The following is a 23,689-nucleotide window of genomic DNA, read 5'->3' as shown; positions in this document are numbered from 1 at the left end:
TAAATCCTGATATTTTGGCCTCCAGTTGAAAACCTGGCACATTTCTGCTCATTCACAGTTGCCTTGATTACGTTAACTTGATATTTACTTCTGTTTTTTTTTAACAATATAAAAATGAGCTTTATATTTTCCCTCTTCCATATTTACTGGTCAATAATCTCACCTACATTAAAAATTATTTTTTTATTTGGTTTCTTAAAAAAATGCTTCCAACAAATAAACACGTTGAATTATTGTAACACTCAAGCCTGCATCCAGTACAATCAATACAATATTAAGTCAGTGTTCAGGGGAGAGGTTCAGCAAAAAGCTGCTCGAGTTACTGTAATGTGTGATAATATATGCCAAATGTCACGTCAGGTGATCCGAGGTCAGTGAACCCCACATAAACAAGGCGGCAATGTGTGATCTGAGGTGAAGAACTGATGTGGATCACGCACTGTGATGTAATGTAAAAGAATAGATCTCAAACCAACTGCACTAAAGAGCAGGCTCCACAAATAATGAATTAACCATGTAAACCCTGCGACCCTCTGCAGAATGCTCTTCTTCACCGACTACGGGAACGTGGCCAAGGTCGAGCGCTGCAACATGGACGGCACCAACCGGACCCGGGTGGTGGATTATAAGATCGAGCAGCCCACGGCGGTGGCGTTGGACGTGATCAAGAAGCTGGTGTACTGGGCAGACGCCTACCTGGATTACATCGACGTGGTGGATTACCACGGCAAGAACAGGCACACCATAATCCACGGTAGCCAAGTGAGTGTCTCATTTCACTGCGAGCGCCGGCTTTTGTCTTCCCCGGGAACTTTAATCATGAGCACCCTTTGTAGACAAATTATCCGCACTGTCTCCCGCTTTGTTTGAGAGACTCAAATTAAGACACAAGAGGGGATTTCTTGGTTAATTTTCTAATTTAGGTTACTGTGCTTTATCACAGTGTGACAGGTGGTATATTCACTGCTTGCTGCTTGTAATGTACTCCTCAATTTCACTGAGAAAGTCTTCTGAATAGAAATTAGGTGGGTTAATAAATTGAAGAAGCTGAATAGCGTGTGGCGCTGTCTTCCAAATGAGCACATCAATAGTCCCTCTCCTGTAGTACACGTTTGAGGCCTTTCATCTCGAATGTTAGTATTTCTTTTAATCCATTAAAAGATCCTTTTAGCACACTTGGTCTAGATAGACTCCCTTTATAAATGAGGGGGGAACATACATATCAAGTACCTTATTGTGCATGCAGGTGTTCTTTGCAGGGTTTTGCCTCATTAATTTGCTTTGTGACCCCATTAGGCGAAGCATCTCCATATCGTTGCATCTGCATTACAAATGTCATGCAGTGCCGTGTTCTGTCCTCCATGGACTGCTGTGTGTCACTTATAAGGCCACTCACTGGGATGGAATCACAATGAGCTCAGGCTTATGTAAAATATGGTTATTTTATTTTCTGTTGATTTTTGGAGAAGATTTATCCATCATTTGAGACTGTTTGTCTTAAATATAGTTTTGATTTCATCAAACATGTCTCTCTTTCCATTAAGAAAACTGAAAATTGTATGATTGCTGCAGACATGTGGATTAATTATGCATAAAACAGTTGATATTATCCTAGTAGTCCTGACTTAAAGAGTTGAATTGATTGCAGAGGCCAGTCTTTGTCTTGACTTGGTGAGAAGATTCCACATTTTTCTCATGCATATTGTGTAAGTTTAACAGTTTAAATCAACTCCATGTCACCATGCAAAGTAGATTTGATAGACTTGAGTGGGAGAGTAAATTTGACTGTCGTGATGAACGTACCGTCCGTTATGTCAGCGCATTCAGGAAGCAAATAACAGGAATGAAAACTCGAGTCGTTGTTTGAGTGACCATTGTATTCAAGAAAAAAGCTCAAAATGGAAAGAGACCAGCAGTGTACATCCTGAGAACTCTTGTTTTGGTGCAGTGCTGGTGCTGCTTTCATCGTCACGAAATCGTCACACATGTAGCTGCGTACGAGCAGATTACCTGAGGCTGTCTGTGGTCGGTTTAGGGTCAGTGAACCGCTCTTATTACCACACATAAATCCAGAGATTTCAAACCATGGGCTGTATGTCCACCATCTTGTTTCCACTTCCTTGAGGAGGGTTGTGGTATATTTGAAATACAATGTGTGAGGCTACTTGAAAAAGAAGAAGAAGGAAAAAAAAAAAACATGTAAAAGTGAGAGTGCTGAGGCCAGACTCCATAGGGAGGAGATGGTTCAGTGGTCTGTTTGTTTTTTATTTATTTATTCTGACGCGTGTTTCTCGGTGCCCCTGATGTTAAGGTGTGGGCCAGTGAGCTCAGGTGTGCTTCCTGTGAACACGACTCATTCAGCCGTGTCGCTTCGTGTGGGTGTCAGCCTGCTAAATGTAGCGTGGAGACTGTGGAGTCAGGACCCAGTGACCTCCCCGGGGAGTTCAACTTTGACTTGTAGTACGGACAGCTCCACCTCCATTCCCTCTCGCTTATGTGATGCATGTCTATGCAGCATTAATTTACCTTATGTTGTTTCCCTTCACATCTTTTTTTTTTTTTTTTTTTTAAATCCCAGAGTGATGTCGCAAAAAAAAGCACATTGGATCTTTCTTGTTTTCCAGGTGTCTTACATTTATGCATTAGCTGTGTTTGAGGACTACCTCTATGCTATCCACTCTGACCCCTCCGAAGGGAGTTCTGCGGAGCTGCTGCAGATGCACAGGTTCAACATCACAGCAGAGAGCAGGACACTCGCCCGCTTGGGGAATTCTAGAGGACTCCGTGTTTACCACAAACTCGTTCAGCCCAAAGGTAGGCAACGTGTTCTATGTCGGAAAACGTGGGACCTGCCCACAATCCATGACGCACAGCATGAGTTTTGCAGGAGATCAGAGTGAGGACGCCTCACTGGTTTTTAATGATTTGTTTTCTCTCTTCACAGTCAAGAGTCATGCGTGTGAGATGGACTCATATGGAAAACCCGGCGGATGCTCCCACGTGTGTCTCCTGAGCGGCAGCTACAAGTCCAGAACATGCCGCTGTCGCACCGGTTACACCCTGAGCTTTGATGGAAAATCCTGCAAAAGTTAGTACCTGTTTTGCCTGGCATCGAAAGCAAATGTTCAGTGATTCCTCATGTTTACTGTAGAACAGATACATGAACTGAATCTCAGATAAGACATAGCTTTTGGAGAGTGTCGTTTTGTCGTCAGCAAGTAAAATTTCAGGTTAATATTGAGTGAAATATGTAAAGCTTAACTCACTCAGTGGGATACTTAAGTCAGTGGTAGGCAGTGGTGTGTTTAAGTTCAGGAGAAATGCAAACTTCTCACCCCTCAGACAGCTTCCCCACTTGTTTTTCAGGCAGCGGTGCCAAAAAAATCAAGCTCAGAGAAATAGTTTGATGCAAATGGAAGATTTTTTTTATTTATTTATTTTCCCCAGCACTTTAGTCAGTCTCCAGTATTCACCTCAGCCATCGACTTTCCCCTGAACTTCTGTTTCAGAAAGCATATCAATTGTGGTATCAATCTGTGACTCTGCCAATTCGGTTGGCATTCCTGTCAACTCTGTCACTGCAAGAAAATTTCTAATCTGCTCCTCTCCGCAAACACTGCCTGGTTTCTCTTCAAGTGAACACATAAAGTCATGTGGATTCTACAGAGATTAACCCCAACAACAACCCGCGAGGCAGGTCTTCACGCATTGCTCTTGCTCTCAAAAACTACCCAGTAATGGCAGAGCATTAAAGTTATTATACTTGAGTTAAAAGTACTGTTTTTCTGATCAGTGCTTCAGTTTTTAGCAAGGGTGACCAGTGATGCACTTTTTTACCTAAAATCCTGATTCTGATCATTCAGTTGACTAAAACTTTTGCCTTTTGTGCAGTATCAGATATTTTTCATCAAGACCTATTCTTCTACTAAATAAAACATGCTGTCATGATTTTCCTCTGTTCATTTTTCCTATTAATGTCGAAAAAGGAAGATTTGACACACGGGACATGGGTTTTTGTCTCAATTGTGCAACAGGATTTTTTGAGTCATTCCAGGTATGCAACCTGGTCATTCTAAAAGCATTTCAAATATTGATGTTTTAAGCTTTCTGCGTTATTGTAAAATATTTAATTTTAGCTCCACAGGGATCAAGACTAAGACTAACGATCCTGAGACTTTCATTGTTAGTGGGTTGTGTTTCTAACGGACATAAATGTTGACTCATTTCCAGAAAAGGATGCCTTACACTCTATTTCATGCTGTCATGCACTTGCAAAGTTGTGCCTCCAATGTGGTGAAGGATGAACGCTGGTGAACACAGAGCCGTTTGGAAGTAGTGTTCCTCTATTGACCTGTCTAAGACTGATTGATTATTGTCATAATGAGGTTTTAAGTTTGTCTGCATTTGTTGGCTGGACTGATCAATGGCTGGACATTGTATAGCTGACAATAAAAGCCCCGGGATCGAATTGATGACACAATTTGAGGGCCCACCACATTTCGATCTGGGTAGCGAAGCATTGGGAGGCTTGGCATGACACTTTTGATTTATTCCCCCCTCAAAGATGTTCTGATGACACCAGCTATCTCTTTCTTGCTCGCTCTTTCCATCTCCCTGAGCATAATGAGATTTGGTGTTAAATGGTCGTCCTTTTTCATAAAGCAGTCACAGTGGGGCTTGATATCTGGGTCTCTTGCAATGCCTAATTGTCTCCCGGGTAGTTGGTCTCTCCCTCACAAAATGATAAATTGAAGTAAGGCATGTGTGGTCCTCACCCCCAGCATCCAAGTCTCTTGGGTAGGGGCTTAGAGCGTGGATAGGTCTGCTTCTCTCAATGGAAGCCCCCCCCTACTTCATTCCTCCTCTTGTCTCTCCGGAGCGTCCCAGAGGGTTCGAGAACATGCAGTCCCCTGAGCGGTTGGCAGGCCGCCGAGGAGCTGCCTCAGCTTTCTAGGCCTTTATGTTTGCCTTTTCTTCGCAGACACCATGTTATTTTAGATCAGAAACAGTGTTCACAGTCAAGGTAAGTGTTGCAATTGTCTGTTTGCACAAGCAAATTCCTTCTGTTACTCTCAAGGCTGCGGTGTGCAGGAAGGTGATTGAGGGGGAAGAGTATCGTCATTGGCATTGATTACTGGCTCCATTAAGGTGAATGGATGGCCCAGACTCCGGCAAACATATAACAACAATGTGCCCAGTAAAAGGGGCTTAATGCTGGGATCAGCGCTGATGAATTAGACCAATTAATTGACAATAAACAGTAAAAAGGCATTTATCCTTTCTTGCTTCATAGAGCCGAAAAACGATTTTTTCCTGTTCTACGGTAAGGGACGCCCGGGGGTCATCCGAGGGCTGGATATGAACATCAAGTCCAGCGATGAGCACATGGAGCCAATTGAAGACCTGGTAAACCCTCGTGCCATCGACTACCATGCAGAACTGGGACACATCTACTTCGCCGACACCACCAGCTTCCTCATTGGACGTCAAAAAATAGATGGGAACGGGCGAGAGACTATTCTCAAAGACGGTATGTCCCTTTTCCTGTAATTATTTTACTATTTTTTCCGACGTTTCCCTGGAATCGATTTCTCACTGTTTTCAGGATGTCCCGTTAATGCTCATGTAATGCACTTGGAACACACTGAAATGAAATCTTTATGGAGCTTTGCTCCATAAAAAAGACTTCTCTAGATCTCTTCTAAGAAAATATTAGTTTGTGTAGATATCAGTTCTGCAGAACTGAGATAGTTGTACCTCTTTAGTCTACAAAATGGCAAGAAATACTTTCAGTGTAAATACATATAATCCTTTTATATGCAATAAATGCACAAAAATGAAAACTTCTGCACATTTGCAAACAAACTTTAGCAATATGAATGCATTTATTACACATCTGAAAAGTCCACAGACAGAAATATTGAAAACATTAGAAACTTTAGAAATGTTAAAATATGCATATTTCTGTTTATTTGCTTTGCAGAACTCGACAATGTTGAAGGAATCTCTGTGGACTGGATTGGGAATAACTTGTATTGGACCAACGACGGATACAGGAAGACGATCAGCGTTGCCAGGCTGGAGAGAGCCTCACAAACCAGGAAAACTCTGTTAGAAGGAAATATGTCCCACCCCCGAGCCATCGTGGTTGATCCTCTTAACAGGTCAGGAAAAAAAAAAAGACACGGCCAGTTTCCTGCAGTTAAGGATTTCTGACATGTTTTTCTTGGCTAGAGGTACAGGTGTGTTTATTACATTAAGGCAGGCTGGATGAGAAAACAATAACAAAAAGCTAATGTTATGTCTTCGGTTCTTTTCCAGTGCAATTAGATTCAGTATTGACAATCAATGCAGAAAGTAATTACCTTGCCATTCACGCTACTAAATGAGTATTGGGGGGTTTCCAAACTAAAAACTGTCCATTTCCTTACCTGAGCTTTGCTGTGTAGAGTACCAAAGTTAAATGATCATTAGATCCTTGATCTGCACCTGAATGAGTTTGAAAAGATGGAATTATGCAGGTTTGCATGATATCCATCCATCCACCCGTCCGTCCATCCATCCATCCATCCATCCATCCATCCATCCATCCATCCATCCATCCATCGTAAGTCTGTATCGCCCATGGGAATTATTTGCCACACATACAGTATATGGCATAATGGACATTTTCCATCATTCTGCCCAAATGTGGAAAAACGATGTTTCTGCATACTTCCTCCCTCACATCGCTGCTGCCTTCTCACCAAAAGGAGATGGCAGCTCATCTCATTCCAAGAACCACTCCTACCAGCTCATTAAGTGAAATTAGCCAGTTTCATAGCAAAATCTGTGCAGTTCTCACAGATCATCTCCTCGGTATTTCTCAGCAAATTCATATACCGAGGACTCTCACAGCCGAAACTGTAATTAACGTAGAGTTGATGCTGTAAAACTCAAATTCATTGAGTGTCTTAAGGATCTTAAGGATTAACATTTTAAGGCTTAAATCGTATTAACACTCACCAAATCCATAACAGTTAGAGATTAGTCCTCAAGCCTCAAGGGAATGTTCCAAACCTTTCGCTATTTCACTGCTGTCGGCAAACACACCAGACCAAACACCAAAACTTATTCATTCTCTGTTCAGATTTTTTTTTTTTTTTTTTTGTCCAAAGTCTGACATTTACTGATACCTTTGAGATCCAACTAGTCTGCCATTTACCTTTGTTTTTGGAGCTGTGCTCTCCATTTTAACCTTGACACTGATACCAACATTACTATACAAAGCACAGATGATGTGTCGCAGCAGTGTGGCGTGAACTGGATATGGAAGGAGACTGACCTTTATCACAGTGATGAAAACACATCAAACTAATGTCCTTGTCATATTTAAAAAAAGAACATATGACAAGATGCTGCTTTTGAGGGCTGAAATGAGTGATTCGGAGCATCATTTGACAGAAATACCAGAGCCGCGGTGTTGGAGTTGCCAAAAATATCATCAGTTTTCAGTAAAAAGTTTAATAATTTTTACTCAGTCCCTCCCACTGACAGCTCTAATGACTAGAAGAGCTGGCTTTGGGCTTCTGGGGGAGCATTCAGCCTGAACCCGACAGTCCTTTTGATGTCTATCTGCTCTGCTGGAGGGGTCTCTTCAGGTGAAAACGAAGCACCTCTCCAACAGATTTCATGACTGCATTCCCAAGACTTTATTTTCTGCTCTGTTTGCTACCTCCAGTCTGTGTTGACACGATAAGGACCAACAGTGTCCACTTAACAGTGTCACGCCTCTCTATTTGGCTGCATTAGGATTCACTATAACCCCACATATCAGCTGCGGTTGGCTTTTGATAGTCTAATGTCTTCTTTCAGCAACAAACATTTTATGCAGCCTCTAAATATATTTATATGAATAAAAACAGAGCTGCACCTTAAGATTATTTGAATTTTTCTTTCAACCTTCCGCTTCATAATAAAAGTTTGATCTCGTTCAAGGTGATGGCTTTGCATGCCGACAGCCGGGAAAACTCAAATATATTCAGATTACAGCATCAAAGATTGAAAAAAATCAGAAAGGCGGCATTTTCCCCTCTATTTTGATATTGCTATAATGATTAATGAGTCCTTGACTCTTCATTCTGAAAGGCGAAGAAAACATTGATAATATGAAATGTTGCACTCAGTCTTGGTTGAATTAAGCTGGAACAGATTTAAAGTTGTTGCGTTGCGACACTGCGAATCCCTGCTGTCCATCTGAGACTGTGTGTGTTTATGTGTTCGCTTCCAAAGAGCTTTGAATAATTCATGAGGTCGTAAAGATGACTTGGAGACAGTGAGGGACTTCATTCACCTGCATATCCCATTCTGTTTCATCCTCCTTTAGCCATCCCTCGATCATTGATGAGGAACACGGTGGGGGGACAAGGCTCAGTCAGCAACACTCAAGCAGAGCAAATCCCCCGAGCGTGGCTGCTGCCGAAGAGATCGTGTCAAATCGTTGACCCAATCATACTTCAGACAGCGGCGAAAAAGCTTCAGTTTTTGTCAAACACGAGACGCGCGGCAAACTTTTTGGGGTGGGATTTCTGAGATCTCCACACATTCTGTGGTGTGAAGTCAAGCAGCACTTTAACTTGATAAGCCTGAATAGTTTCTTTGATGATGATGCACTCTCCTCCGACAGCGCCGCTGTCAAACAATGCCTGTCTGATTGTCTGCTTGTGCATGTGGGGAATCGGGGTGCCAGTTTATTCCATCTCAGTAGAGAGCACTCTTTCCCGCGTGATGCTACCAGCTCCCTGATGGAGTGCTCGTGCGGTACGTGTTTGTCAGCGCAGGCTGTGCTTTCTATGATGTTCTCCGTGTGACTCGGAGCCGCACGCGTGGGATTCGGCGACGGAAGCGGCGCTCGCGCCTTCCCAAGGGCATCCGGAACAAAACTCACAAGACGCATTTCACTGTGATATGAAGTAGATCATGTTGAAAGGGGCTTGCAGAAACATGCTGTCACATGTGTATTGATTGATAAGCAATCAAAGTAGCAGAAGGCTGGTGGAGAGAGCAGCAAGCGCAACCATTTAACATCGGCGTGTCACGGAGTGAGGGCGGGGATGAATGATGAGCAGACAAGCAGAACGAAGTGCCTTGGCTTCAGCTGGTGATTTGATCAGTGTAGCTACAGAGCAGGTGACGATCTACTGATGTGACCACATGACTGGCAAACCCCATCTATGCAAGGACAACCACTCACTTTAATCCGTCTGTGCGGGAATCTCGTGCATGTCTGTGTGTGACAGCTGGATGTACTGGACCGACTGGGAGGAGGACGAAGTCAACGACAGCATCGGGCGGATAGAGAAAGCCTGGATGGACGGGTCCAACCGGCGCATCTTCGTCACGTCCAACATGCTGTGGCCCAACGGGCTGACGCTGGACCACAGCAGCAGCACCATGTACTGGTGCGACGCCTACTACGATCACATCGAGAAAATCCACCTGAACGGGACAGGGAGGATGGTATGTTTGGATATTCAAATGCGCACACAGCAGATTGCTTTGCCGAGGTATCGAATCGGTCAAATTTCCCTCGGGGGAAATAAATAAAAAAAAAAAAATCTCAGTTCAAACTCCAGTCCAAATAAATAGCAATATACTGTTTATGTAAACTATGAAGCAGTTCCTTGGAAACCTGCGGTAAGAATGATTTCTCTTCTGTGACCTGATAAAAAGAGAGGTCGCTGTGATGATACAGTCACCTTGACTCCCTCCCCAGGGGGGGGCAAATAATTCAAATAGGCCGTGCCGGCTCTCCTTTGGAAATATGTTTGCATGGAGGAGTTTGAGTTCAACTGCTGTTTTTCAGAAGCTCAAAAAAATATCACTGTGAAATTCATAATTCACAGCAATTCAATGAAGGAGCTTCTCATTCTTTGACAATTATAATTCATTTAGTCTTTTCTTTAGTTCTCAAAATCATTCTTCTTTCATTAAAGACGTATTTTTTTTAATTTTTATTAAATATATTAATGGTTTCTTTAACCAAGGAAACTTACATGAATATCTGAAGAAAGTCATGAAAATTGAATTCCTTTTTGGTTTTTATATTCTTCACTCCCAAAAATAATTCCCAAGTATCCTAGTTTTGTTTTGTTTTTCAATGTTAGTGTTTTACATTATAGATTCAATAATTCTTTTACAGGCAAGTTTTGATCTTTATGTGCAACTGAGCATCTAGGAAAGAGTACTGGAAAGTATAAATCATTGTTATGTTGTTTAAAATGGTAAAAAAAAAAAAAAAATCAACACAAAATAGCAAAAGCAAATAGATGTAAAGCAGAAAAATAAACTAATTTGTATGAGAAAATATCCTCGTGAAAACAAATAGAAAAGACAACTTATGTACAGAAATGTGAGTATTTCTAATGCGTTGAATATAAAACAGTAAATTCAGCCAAGATTGCATTATGTAGTGAAGGATCGAATACTAATTTTGCATAATTCAGCAGTCAAACCTGATTTGAAACATTTTCACTGAGATGTTTGCGGAGCGGAGCGATGATTGAAAACGCCTCTTCCCCACAACAAATGCCAACAAGACATGCTTTCATTCTCAACCGCTCCTGCCGACAGTAGTTGTACAGGCATATTAAGCTAATGAATTATTTGCGAAAGCTATTTAATCAATGCCAAGAGTCTAGCAAACATTATTATAAGCAGACAGCCCTTCGCGAACAAATTTGTGGAAAGAAATTGAATCACATTCATCATATACCGTGATCAAATAATTTCCCAGCCTGTATTCAAACAGCTAGAACCCTGTTTGAGATGATTGATTTTGGTTGTTTGCCGATGCTTTCCGTAGCCCTCCTAATCTTTTGATTATGCCGCGTGTTTGCCTCGTGTTGCAGGTTGTGTACAGCGGGAAAGAGCTGAACCATCCATTCGGAATTTCTCATTATCGCAATTTCATCTTTTGGACGGAGTACATGAACGCCTCGGTCTTCCAGCTGGACCTGTCCACGGGCGACGTCGCTCTGCTGCGGAGCGAGAGACCGCCGCTGTTTGGCCTGCGCGTCTACGACGCACAGAGTCAGCAAGGTTGGCTGCCTTCCCTTTATTCAGTCCTTATCCAGAGCCACTGAAGCGCAGCTTCCCCAACAGGAAGAGTGGCTGCTTTTGCACTGGAAACACAACCTCTCTGTGCTGTGTGTCCACACATTTGTATCCCCTATAACCCCTTTCACTTAATGGACAGCACTTTCGATGATATATACACCGGGGAATTATGAATGCGCTCCCCATATTCCTCGCCGTAAACCAGCGCATTGATCAGCGGCGACGGCAGCCTGCAAATCTCCCGGGGCTCGGGCTTTATGAAGTAAAATACGATGACCAGGATTTGCTCAGTTTTGTAAGAAATGATGATGGATTCATCGTGGAAGCGGCAGACAGGAGAGGCATCGGATGTGACAGTCAGCGGAGAGCACTGCAGGTCCTCGCAGGAGCCGGCTGCTTTCTTATTCCTCTCTGTGGTAATCCATGAACTAATCTATCACAGGGAACACGGCGTAACGCTATTCAGGAGTAAATCGGAGGATGGTGATACTTCTCGCTCTGGTTGTAGAGGTATTGTTCAAATTTTGCTTTCCCGGAGCAATTAGCTTTCAAGCAAGAACAGAAAAAAAACTGTGTATTTGGAGTCAGAAATGCGATTTGTCCACCATGCGATTCCGGTGAATGGCTGGCTTGTGGATTCACAGCCCGCTCCTCGCTGTGCACAGGATTCGCCGGACATTTCTCCATTGTTCGTGTCACTGTAGAGATTAATTGACTGTCCAGGGTTTCTGAGTATTACTGATTGGCTCTCACAAAACCAGAAGCGTTATCTCATTGGCTCAGCCGCCGCTTTTGTGCTCCAGGCGGAATGAAAGTGACAAAGGTGTCTCACGCCTTAACTTTATGTGTGACTTTCTTCCCCCTGCTGAGAATGTCAGCTTTGTCCAGGAAAAGACAAATTATTCCTCTAAGAGTGATAAAAATGTCAAATGTCTTTCACCCACAGCATCACTTGACACGCCTAAAGACTCACGTAGCACTGACATGCTCTGCTAATCCAGAAAATGTGTTTTTTGTCATTAAAGTGAATCCTTTTGCAGGTAAAATGTGACTTCTGACCCTCTGTTTATTATGCGGACGGGAGTAGAGACAAGAACCGCATGGCTCAGAAAACGCAGCTTTAAATGAACAGGAAGTCTTACCGTGTTTGGGATGTGTTTTTCCAGGTGACAACGCATGTAGCGTGAATTATGGAGGATGTAGTACCCTCTGCCTCGCCATCCCAGGAGGCAGAGTGTGCGCCTGTGCTGACAACCAGCTTCTGGAGAAAAACAATGTCACCTGCGCAGGTAGGAGGACGTAATGAATCAGATAGAACAAGAGGCCTAAGATCATCTTCTCCCTGTATACCGTAATCCTGACTCGGCCCTATGGGATAAACATCAGATAATAATCCTATATCTCTACACGCAAATGCACTAATCGCCAAATAAATACAGCTGGGGAATTATTCCGGCGTTTCCAGAGATAGAAATGAAGTCCCAGCTGTTACACGCAGGGTCAAGAGACATTATTAACAATTACGGCCGCGCCGATGCTTTTCCCAGAACGTGACCGTCACAGGAAGTCTGCCGTCTGATTTACACTGTTCCATCCAGATGCTTCCAGCAGCAGTTCGGAGCCGCAGCGGTGCAGGAACGATGAGTTTCAGTGCCACAATCAGCGCTGCATTCGGGCCCTGTGGAAGTGCGACGGAGACGACGACTGTCTGGACGGAAGTGACGAGGAGAGCCACAGCTGCTGTAAGGACCTCGGCATGCGTCTGCGCGTTGTCATTGAAATGTATCGTCCTGTTTGTACGGGTACTTTACACACACACACACACACACACACAGACAGACATGCAGCCGGCAAAGAGGAGCAGCCTAAGCTTTTTAAAGCTAATTCTCTCTCGCTGTCAGCTTCTATGTTCCTAAATGTCATTGATGTCGGAGTGTACAGCGTTCCTCCTCTGAAGCTGCTGCCTGTTCTTCTGCTGCTGCTGAAGTGGATTTGCTCTTTAACAAATCAGTTGGATAAATGTGATGTTACATGTCTGGATGCCATCTCCCCCTTTTTTTTCCCTTCTAGAAAAGTCACTGTATTAAAGTAGCATTATTTGATGATGTGCCAGGATGATCAAAATATGAAACAGAAGAAAAAAATCAATTAGATCTTTAGCTGGGATCCCGTGTACGTACTAATACACTGACTTGGCTTAGTAGCTGCTCAGCAGTACCTGAGCAGCCTTACAATTCACAGACACAAACAAATGTCCATATGTTGAAGTAATATCAAATATTATAATAAATTTGATGAACACTGTTCATTTTTTTTTTTTTTTTCAGTTATTCAGGTGGAATATTGACCCTCACCTGCCTCTGTTAGATGTTTTCAGTGAAGCAAAATTAATGTTCATCGCACTCTGAAAATGTGTAGTACATGAAAAAACACAAGTAAAGCCTCAAACACTTTTCAGATAACATAAGTATATGGATAATATATGATAAATCCGTGTGATTAATACATGAAATGATTTAAAATTAAGCCATACATAGATATCAGATCTGACTTGACTCTGCTTGCCGTCTGTTTATTTAGAATGATTTACGAGCTCTGAAACTCAATTAATTGTAATCGTCAATACGGAATTAAAGTTAAATGACAAGACCAGAAAGAAGATAAGATTCTTGTCTGCTTGCTACACAGATTTTATAAATTGCGAGTGGATTAAAGACAAACCGAGAATCAATGCATTTAAAAAAAAAAAGAAAAAAATACTCTTGTGACTTCTATAAATATGCTGTGTGAAGTGAACTATTCTTAATTAAAGGGTGAAACTCAAAGGATGAATGAGAAGTCTTGACTGATTTCTCATTGCTTCCTATGAGGCTTCCTGGTGCAGGACAATAAATATGAGCTTTTTATATGGTTATACAGATAAAAAGCCTGTTAATGGCACATACATATTAATTTAATATCAACATAAATATTAAATATACAGTCATGTATATGATGGGATGAACTCCACATGACCCCTGTTAAAGATGAATGTCTGGATGGATCAATGTTTCACAGTAATTATGATTGAGAAGCTGCATCGCTCGACTGACAATAAGACAAATTCTAAAAACTGAACGTTTACATTAATGATCGTCTTGGAGTGAGGATCAGTCGTCCTCTTTTTAACCCATTAAGCCTTCACAAAAGGATGAAGTGCATTCTTTTTTTGGGGATCGTTATGATCATCTGCTACGTTAGTGCGCCTCTCCCTTCAGAGCGCGATGTGACAAGATGAACAAAGAAATCTTTTACTGAGTCTCTCTTGTGTTTTTGGGGTCATGAGCAGCAGTAGCAGCAGCATCTTTCAGCTCAAGTGACATTCAAGGACAGCTGTGAGCCTTTTTTTTTTTTTTTTTTATCCGCATGTGAGAAAAGCTCAGAGCAAAGTTTACTGCAGTGCTTTGGTTTTAGGTTAAACCCTCCAAACACTGAAAAAATCAACACGAACGGCTAAATTTAGAGCAGAGAAACATCCAAAAGATTCCGCTGAGAACTTGAAAAGCACTGTTACTTTCTGGAAACTTTAGTTTCCATCATGAATTGGTGAAGTCAGAATGCAGTTGCATCTAAGTATTTTTTTTTAATTGTAATCTTTTGCTTCTAAATCTTTCAAATATTGTAGATTTGGATGTAATATTTACTTCCTTCACACCGCATGTTTTCAGTAAGCCCAAAACGCGCATCCTGTTACGAAAGTATGATGCTGATATACCCCTGGCCAGTTTTTAGTCTGTTTATTCAGTTTATGCTGCAGAGGGAACACAGCTGGGAACTTAACAGCCAATAAAGATTTGCTTTGGAGGCTTCACAATGCATCCATCCATTCATCTTCTCTATATTTGTATCAGTCTTAAGGTCACATAGCGCCGGCACCAATGCCAGGTGAATTTTGAATTTTGTTGAAGGCAGCATGCACCTGGAACCAGTCAATCACAACACAAACACACACACACACACACACACACACACACACACACACACACACACACACACACACACACACACACACACACACACACACACACACACACACACACAGTCACTCATACTTCAAGTCAACTCAACTCAGAGTCACTGTTTGACCTCAAATGTATGTATTTAGTAAACTTGACTCTTAATGGAAGCGAGAAGTGGCGAACTGGTTTGTCTCACAAAAATCCTCCTGCTTACATGGAGGAGGATGAAATGTGTCATATTTCACTTCTATTGAGGATTTTGTTCCACCTGTGATTGATGAAACTGAATTTGAAAGTATGAACTTTCTGTTCTGCTGTATAGAGTAGAAAGAATGTTTCATTTGTCACTGGAATCACATTATTTCCGACAGTTAAAGGGAGTGTCATTGATGAAATATTATTGCCAGTGACACAAACTCAAACTTCAGCAAGCAGAACTCAATGTGGAAAAATGGGATTTTTTTTTCTCACTAAATAAGACTGAGCCTTTGATAACCAGAGTTAAATCGTGACTCTCTTTTAATGGATGAAGATCAGAGGAAGTGTTTGTAACTTAATGAAGTGAAGTTGTGCCAGTTGTTGTCAATGCTGTAAAATTGATTGTTCCCTGATTCCTTTGTGCCAAATTCTGAAATCAGCTTGTCAAGCCTTGACGTCATCCATTTCCCCATAATTTATCTAAATGGGTAATTTGGAGCTTTATCTGGACACCATACAGGGGACGAGTTAATTAAAAAAAACCCCAAAGAAACCACAGCTGACTGTATTATCCCTGTGGAGTGTACGTTTTTTTTTTTTATCTTTTAGAAATGCCCACCACTAAATGATAACATCAGGTTTTAGCTCTCCACGGGAAGAAATGTTCCGTATCTACTGTTGACTGATTTATTAATTGCTATTGCTGTGAGATCAGTGGCTGACTGTTGTCTGTTTTACCTCTTTACAGATAATCATACCTGTCCCGCTGATCAGTTCAAATGCAGCAACAACCGCTGCATTCCCAAAAGATGGCTTTGCGATGGAACAAACGACTGCGAAAACAATGAGGACGAGGCCAACAGCACATGCTCAGGTTTGTTTTGTCGGCTTTATTCAAGCTGTCATTTGGCTGCAGTTCCATAATTTTCTGACTTGAATTCCTCTACCATGAAAAAGAAACAATGGTGGCCAAGAGCTGAAAGAAGCGGCTTTGCCAACTGTTCACTTGTTTGAATACCCCTTGAAATGGGCTGATACTGTGGTTTCCCTCAGCAAGGCCCGCAGGTTGCATCGGGAAGGGCATCCACGGTAAAATCAATCATGATAATCACATGATCTGCTGTGGCAGCCAAAACTTGTTTTATCTCTCTCATTCTTCCACCGTAGATCAGTGGTTCTCAACCTTTTATTTTCCTGGAAGTCATCCCAGACTGCCTTGCAGGGCGCTTGCAGATCGGCCATTTTTTTTTTTGTTTTCCTGGTGAAGTTGAGTTTCCTGGTGAGCTGCGAGCGTCCTGAGGAGTGAGTGTAGTCCAGCTGTGCTGCAGGCTGAATGTGATGTGACACAATGCTTGTTTATGCCGCGAGTTGGAGCTGATTTTAGTCCGATAAACACTGCAGAGTTATCCACAACATGCAAGAGTAGTTCTGTGTATGATTAGTCCAGACTGTAACGGCTGGACGACATGACCGTGACATTACCTGTATGGTCGTATCCTCGTAGTCACGGAAACAGGACGCTGTCAGTGCAACATTTTAGTCTAGGAGGGAAAAGTCAGTGTGAAAACAGCCAACCCCAAACTACTGCAGCTCATTTACAATTCATCGGGCACTAGATTTGCACTGTGGTTCACATTAACTGGTGCGAAAACCCCCTCTGACTACCGATCGACCAAAAACATGACCATGAATCCAAACTTCGGTGGACACACCCACTCTGACTGACATGGCGAGTTTCTGCAGTTTGTTTGAGGAGCCAAAAAAGGATTTAATTGTGGTTTTAGACGTGTGCAAAATCCATTTTGATTAGTTATGACCTGGCAAAGCTGGAGTCCACGTTTAAACAATTTAAACTGAACGAATGCTGAAATGAAAAACGGTGAAACCAGAGATGATTAAATGAAAATGACTTTAGCAATCAAAGATCTTTGACTCGCTGCAGTGATTCATCTCTGACATATTTTTATTACTTTGTCTTCCTTCACTAGAGCTTCCTTAATGCAGCTCTGATGTGTCGAGTTGCCTCCCATATCCTCAGCGGTCCCTCTCAGGAGCTTTTTATCCTCAGAGGATCAATCAGTGAGCATTAGCCTTAGAGGATGATGAATGCCTCCGCATTGGCAGATTGACGTGCATATCCCACATCAGCCAGACGTCTCTTCTGCTCCGTCATGTGCGTGAAGACCAGTATGCTACTGACAGCACGTTTTCCCCCGGCCGTCTCACCTTCCACGCTTTACTGTGTGATTGAGTGATGAAAAGTTTACAGCAGGCAGACGACGGACGCGTCGGCGTTCGAGCTGTTCTTCACGTACGGCCCCGACTCATGCCAGCGTGATTGAATTAAAGGGGTTTTCTTCTCTTCGCTTCCTCAGCCCAGCCCTGTAAAGCCGACCAGTTCTCCTGCCAGAACGGACGCTGCATCCCTCGAGCCTGGAGCTGCGACCGAGTCGACGACTGCGGAGACATGTCTGATGAGCTATCATGCAGTGAGTCATACATGACTTTTCACCAAATGGCATTCAAATGTCACACTGTGTGGATGCACTGCTATTTTTATTTTATTTTATTTTATTTTATTTGGGGGGCCAATGTGACACACCAACCAGCTTCATGATGAAACTGAAAGTAAACACTTTCTCACAGTTAATAATCTTTGCTTCTCTTTCTTTATTTAAAACAGCAGCACATAAGCAGTTTTTTTTTCAACTGTGCCTCAGAATACTCTGGGATAAGTTTAGCAGTTTACTTTCAAAAAACTCAATGACAACTTCTGCATTTTCACACTAAAATGCTAAGTTTATTCTTAACCGCAAAGTGATCAATTAAAAAAAAAAAAAACAACAACGCTTGATCTGGATAATTTGATGTCAGGTCATTGCATACTGTCTAAAGCAAGACAAAAACAAATTAGTGCTGTTTTCCTATGATTCATATTTCACATCCATTGTGCAGGTTTCAGTCGACCTCTATGCCTCCTACTCTTTAAAGCTCTAAACTCCAGCGTATATACTGGTTGTTAAAGAGCAATTTCACCCAACAGAAGCCTGTATTTGGGCTTACGGTATGTCTTGGAGGACGTTTCGCTCCATGTCTAATTGCATTTGTTCACGCTGTTTTCTAGACTTGTTCTCCAAGACATATGACCAAGTCCAGCTGAATTGATTCAGATTACGTTGAGGTGCCTCCTACCTGGACAAATGAGAATATGCACAGACATGCTGAAGTGTGTTTCATGGCATTCCACAGACTCTACGACAGAAGACAGATTTATTTAAACCAAGTGCTTTTCATTAAACTAGCCTCAACATGAAGCAGTGTGCTGTGCAATGCCAACAACATGTGTACAAACAAGGAAAAACCGACAGAGAACAGCTGTCTTTGCATTGCAGCGGTCACCACTGGTGTGTGACTGTGCGTGTGAAAGAGGCAGACCATGTCGGGGCTGCTCTGCACGTAAAGTAAATTATGAGTGAATCTGTTCTACCATTCACAAGGTGGATATAAAGAAGCCGGGGTGATCCGCATCAGCCAGTGGCTTCATGAGGTAGTCTAAGGAAACCTCATGCATAATAGCCTGCAGGCATCTATGTGAGAAACAACAGTCAACATATCCGACTTCATTATCCAGCAGACGCAATGAGTTTTGTTTTTGTCAGGTAGTGATGCGGCTCCAGGAGAAGTAATGACTTGTTGTTTTTTTGGTTCGTCCACTTCGGTTATTCAACATGAAATGTCCTGACAGCTTTTGGATGGACTGCTATGAAATTTGGAACAGATGTAGTTTGTCCCCTGAGGACGGTGGTGGCCGTCCCAGGAGGATTTTTAGCACAACTGACAAGAATAACAGGTGTTTTTTTTTTTTTCTTTCTGTCATTTGTTGTGTAATATATCAACATTCATGGTTTCAGATGATTTATTATGATGTTGTTGATTCCCAGAATTTTTTTTTTTCTGTGCCGCCCCGAGTTTGCCATTTTACACCCATTAGATGGATTTATGATTAAGTAAATATGTAAATGGTTTCCTGAAATCCTTTCCTGCACGCTGTCATATTAAACCCAGTCCCTTGATTCATGACTTTAATTCATACCGAATGCAGAACTCATCAGCGTGCCCATCAGCTGTCGCACTGAGTGACGACGATCAAAGGTGGGCAATATGAACACGTGACTTTCGATTTCATTTTTGCTGAGAATACTCCCTGACCTTACATTATTTTCACCTCTAATTGAATTCAGTTAAATAACATTTCCACATTTTATGTCCACAGTCACTTCACGCTGTTGTAATACAACATATATCTAAATATACAGTCAGGCCATTGATTGAAAGCGACAGGAAGCTGCGGTGAGGCTAAAAAAGCAGCATGTGGTTCCAGAGCAGCAGGTGCACATTCTGGTTTAATCTCTGAGCTCCAGCCACACGCTAGCATTTAGCTCAAAGCAAAGCAGTCATGTGTTGGCGTACAATCTCACGGCGTGTGCGAATGTGGAGTATAATCCACAGCGAGACCACTTTGGAAAGAGGAGAGGCTGTTGAATCGCTCGGTCTTTAGGTACCACGTTTTGTGGAGAAAGTTTAGCAAGTGGACATTAGCATATTTTGACCACATCTAATGGACCACACACAGCGGAACTTGATACCAGTAAATAAGGAACTACACTATTATTTTACGACACACGACAGACCTGAAATTTGAATTAAAAAAAACTACTATTACAAGAATATTATGCAGCAGTTCACCTTGTGCTTTACGACTTACAGACCCCAGTGGACTTTTACAATATTTACATCTTCAGAGGCATTTAATGTGTCCACATGTGGCTGGAGCTCAAAGTACAGGAGGGTCGTTCACATTTTCATCAGGATAACGCGTCAAATTCTAGAAATGATCTTTTAATGTAGACACAGTTCTACTTCAGCGTAATCCTCATTTACCACACAATATAGACTGAAGTGGACCGGTGGTAAGTGATGCCTCTGTATATAACGTATTGGTCCAAAAAAAAAAAAAAAAATGTAATTAATGTCATAATTTCTCACAGTGGGGAAATTTCATCTTTTGGGCCAGATTGGACTCTCTGGCGGGGCCATTCTGGCCCGGGCGCCATACATTTGACACGCCCGTCTTATAGGCAGTTTCTTCTCTTCATAATGAAGGTCAGCCTTCTGAAATGAGCACAAACAGCTGCTGTTGGAACAAGTTATGCTACTTTAGGCAACATGAGCTGCTGTCTGGGTGCAACAGTGTGTCATTAAACCTCTTGGTGTATTTGTTCTTGATTTCAGGATTACTTCAACATGTCTTCACTCAAATAGAAGGAACTTTTGCATCAGGATCCATGATTCTCACAGACACATGCCAGGAAATATGAAGTGAAAGTATTGAGTTCTAGTGCATGGATTGCCGCTCTCGGCTTAGAAAGTTTCAAGTCTAAACCGTGTTGTGTTCTTTGGACCAGGAGCCAGACGTGTTCTCAGTGAAAGGCAGAGGCTCGGAGGGGCGGTGCACAGTAAACTGCACACTCTCTGTACAGTAGTTGACTGTTCTTAAGTCGTGTCTCAGTGGTAATATACAATCTGTCAGCTGCAGGCTGTGAAAGTAGCAGTTTGTGTTCTGGATTAATCTGGGAAAACATGAATAAATAGAAGAATATATCTTGCTGTCCATGTTGGCCCCAGTGCTTTGAAGATGTATTTAACCTTTTATTATGCATGGGTAAGGAGCGTTTTGGGTTGTGAAATATGTTTTCTGTAGCAGAATTGAACTGCGTGACTTACCAGCGCACTTTTAAACGATCGGGCGAAAGGTTTTTAAGATTTCCTTTGAAGAACATTTGTATTAAATCAGCCTTTAACAGTGATTGATGTTTGCCAAACGCCGCACTACGCAGCGACGCCTCAGCCTTCCTTTTGTCTGTTCTAAGCCGCTTCAACGCTCCGTCACAAACAGCCAGGGCGTAAGCAGTAATTAAAGTTCATGCTCGGCTTCATTCAATCATAATCAAGCTGTGCAGCAAAACATATTCTCTCCCATACTGTTGTCTGAGCTTCCTCAGGCATTACTTCTCTGTAGGTGCTCCGCTGTGCGACTCTGGCAGCTCACTTAGAGCTGCAGCGGAGCTGCTGTGGGTTTAGGAACACCTGAAGCTCAGTGGTGGCCGCCTCCGAGATTGATACTAATTTGGATTTTGTTTGTCAGTAGTTTAGTAGTTGTCACACAGTGTCTTTCTCGGGGCCCTCCTTTCACTTGGAGCCATCATTATTTATGAATGCCGGTGTTTCATTTTTAGTAGCACTCACTGTTTACTTGAAGCATTCATTATTTATGCATGCGCGTGCTTCATTTTTAAAGAATGTTAAATTCCAGCCGGTCATGTGCTGTCAGTGAGACCGGATGCGTCGGGAAAGGGAAATGAGCTGCAGAGGACTCGTATGATAAAGATATAATACGTCTCCTCTATAGCGCCTAAGGTATTCCAGGCAGTCGGCGGCAGCAGATGCCAACAAATCAATTCTAATGTGGACTTGCATTTCACGCCGGAGTCAATAAGGCTTCGGGCGCCCTGTATATATGGTATCTCAAAATCGGAAACAGGACCGATATCTGATGGGAATACAAACGTCAATCCCGGCGATGTCATCCGTCAGCAAAATGTTGTACAATCTGTTGAATATCGGGACAGTTCACCGTCTCTGCTTGGCTACAGTGATGGATGTCGGCTTTCGTATTGGAAAAGCTACAGAGGTGGAAATGAAGACATTTGCATACACTTTCACTCAAGCTTGCAGCAGTCGTTTTAGTGTCGTAAGCTATCACAGCTGAAAGTCTAATCTTAAATATATAGTGGAACTGTAAAATTACCATATATGGTCACTTCCAGCTTTCTCTTATTAAGAAACTAACCATTATAAAATGTACAAATGTGAACAAATGATACACAGATTGTCTTGAAATAATCTTCAGCCACACGCCAGTGATGATATTCTACATTTCCAAATATTCATTTGGTTCTCTATAAATGGTAAAACTCAGGTGCATCAAAAGAATTCTCTTTTTTTTTTTCTATAATGTGTTTTAAAAAGGCGAACTTACATCTATTTTAGTTCCACATTTTCAAATATTGCAAGCTTAAACTCATTAACCTCATGAAAATGGAATGAGTACATCTCAAAACTTGAGATTGGGCATTTTATTTCTTGTTTTTAGATAAAGACAAAACTTTTTGTGTAAATCAATGCCCTGTATGGTGCCGTACAGAGTCTCTGCCTCCCGTTTTTCCATGAAAACCATCAGTGATGATGTGTCCATGATTTGAAGCTCACTGTCTGACCCTGAAATAGAAAGAGTGTGCTTTGTTTCATGGTCACGGATGTTTTCTTTACTCTTTTTCTTTTTTCCAAAATTACATTTTGTGATTGAAGTCATTGAACATGAAATGGAATGTACAAACTTAAATTGATGTGTATGAAATGCCGTTTTTCAAGGCTTCGTTTCCTCCAAAGGAAGAATCAGAAGAGAAGCTTTGCATTATTTCCAGCTTCCAGCCAGGGCCATCTAGATGACAGAATCTGAAAGAATCTGTAGCTCTGCAGATAAGATTGAAATATTTCAAGTACGGTAACGTGATTGATGCACAAGTCTTTGTTCCTGATTTTGATATCTCGGAGTGGTGTGAATGAATAACAGTGAAGGTCTGTGCATATATACGTGGTGGACAAAAGGTGAATTCCAACAGCTATGATTCAATGAGATGATTTTGCTTCATTTGAAATAGAAAGTTTCTGTCTGGTTGAGGTATGTAGATTCTCGGAGTTGTGAAGTTCAGACGTGACTCCTGTAATAACACCTTGTTCAATCTCAGTATGCAAAAGAGAACTCTTAAAGTGTACTTTTTTTTCCTCTATTGAAAGACTTTTCATGATCATAGCAACTTGGATGCATTTTATATCTTCTCTATCATCTGTCATTTGCAGATTATGGTTGCGGATTTTCTTTTTTCCCTTACATCTGATGTTTACCTGTTTGCAAATCCTTGCAGCATTCCCGACCTGTGACCCCCTCACCCAGTTCAGCTGCTCCAATGGACGCTGCATCAGCGTAAAGTGGCACTGCGACTCAGGTGCGTTAAAGATCCCTCCAGACCTTCACGCTGTGGGAATCCAGCTCACAGGTTGTTCTTTGTGTTTGTGTCTAGATGACGACTGCGGAGATGGCAGCGATGAAGCGGGATGCATCCAGTCCTGTGCTAACACCCAGTTCCAGTGCACCAGCGGCCGCTGCATCCCGGACCACTGGGCCTGCGATGGTGACAACGACTGTGGGGACTTCAGCGACGAGAACACCACCTGCAGAGGTGGAGCTGCATGTAAGAAAGACTCTCTAACCATTA

At 42.2% G+C, this 23,689-nt stretch overlaps 1 protein-coding gene across 1 annotated transcript in view; it reads left to right on the top strand.

The window, feature by feature from the left end:
• Window positions 1-23,689, top strand: part of lrp1bb (low density lipoprotein receptor-related protein 1Bb) — a 285,401-nt gene that overhangs the window by 139,830 nt on the left and 121,882 nt on the right. Inside the window, exons 8-20 of the mRNA XM_030112422.1 lie at window positions 540-762; window positions 2,625-2,814; window positions 2,945-3,088; window positions 5,294-5,530; window positions 5,984-6,164; window positions 9,279-9,498; window positions 10,890-11,079; window positions 12,264-12,386; window positions 12,696-12,839; window positions 16,042-16,167; window positions 17,669-17,782; window positions 23,339-23,419; window positions 23,495-23,665. Of these exons, the coding sequence (XP_029968282.1) occupies window positions 540-762; window positions 2,625-2,814; window positions 2,945-3,088; window positions 5,294-5,530; window positions 5,984-6,164; window positions 9,279-9,498; window positions 10,890-11,079; window positions 12,264-12,386; window positions 12,696-12,839; window positions 16,042-16,167; window positions 17,669-17,782; window positions 23,339-23,419; window positions 23,495-23,665 (2,144 nt within the window). The remainder of the gene's footprint in view (window positions 1-539; window positions 763-2,624; window positions 2,815-2,944; window positions 3,089-5,293; window positions 5,531-5,983; window positions 6,165-9,278; window positions 9,499-10,889; window positions 11,080-12,263; window positions 12,387-12,695; window positions 12,840-16,041; window positions 16,168-17,668; window positions 17,783-23,338; window positions 23,420-23,494; window positions 23,666-23,689) is intronic.

Source organism: Salarias fasciatus, chromosome 16, assembly GCF_902148845.1.
Source record: "Salarias fasciatus chromosome 16, fSalaFa1.1, whole genome shotgun sequence".
Taxonomy (NCBI): Eukaryota; Metazoa; Chordata; class Actinopteri; order Blenniiformes; family Blenniidae; genus Salarias; species Salarias fasciatus.
This window is presented reverse-complemented; position numbering and strand designations above follow the sequence as displayed.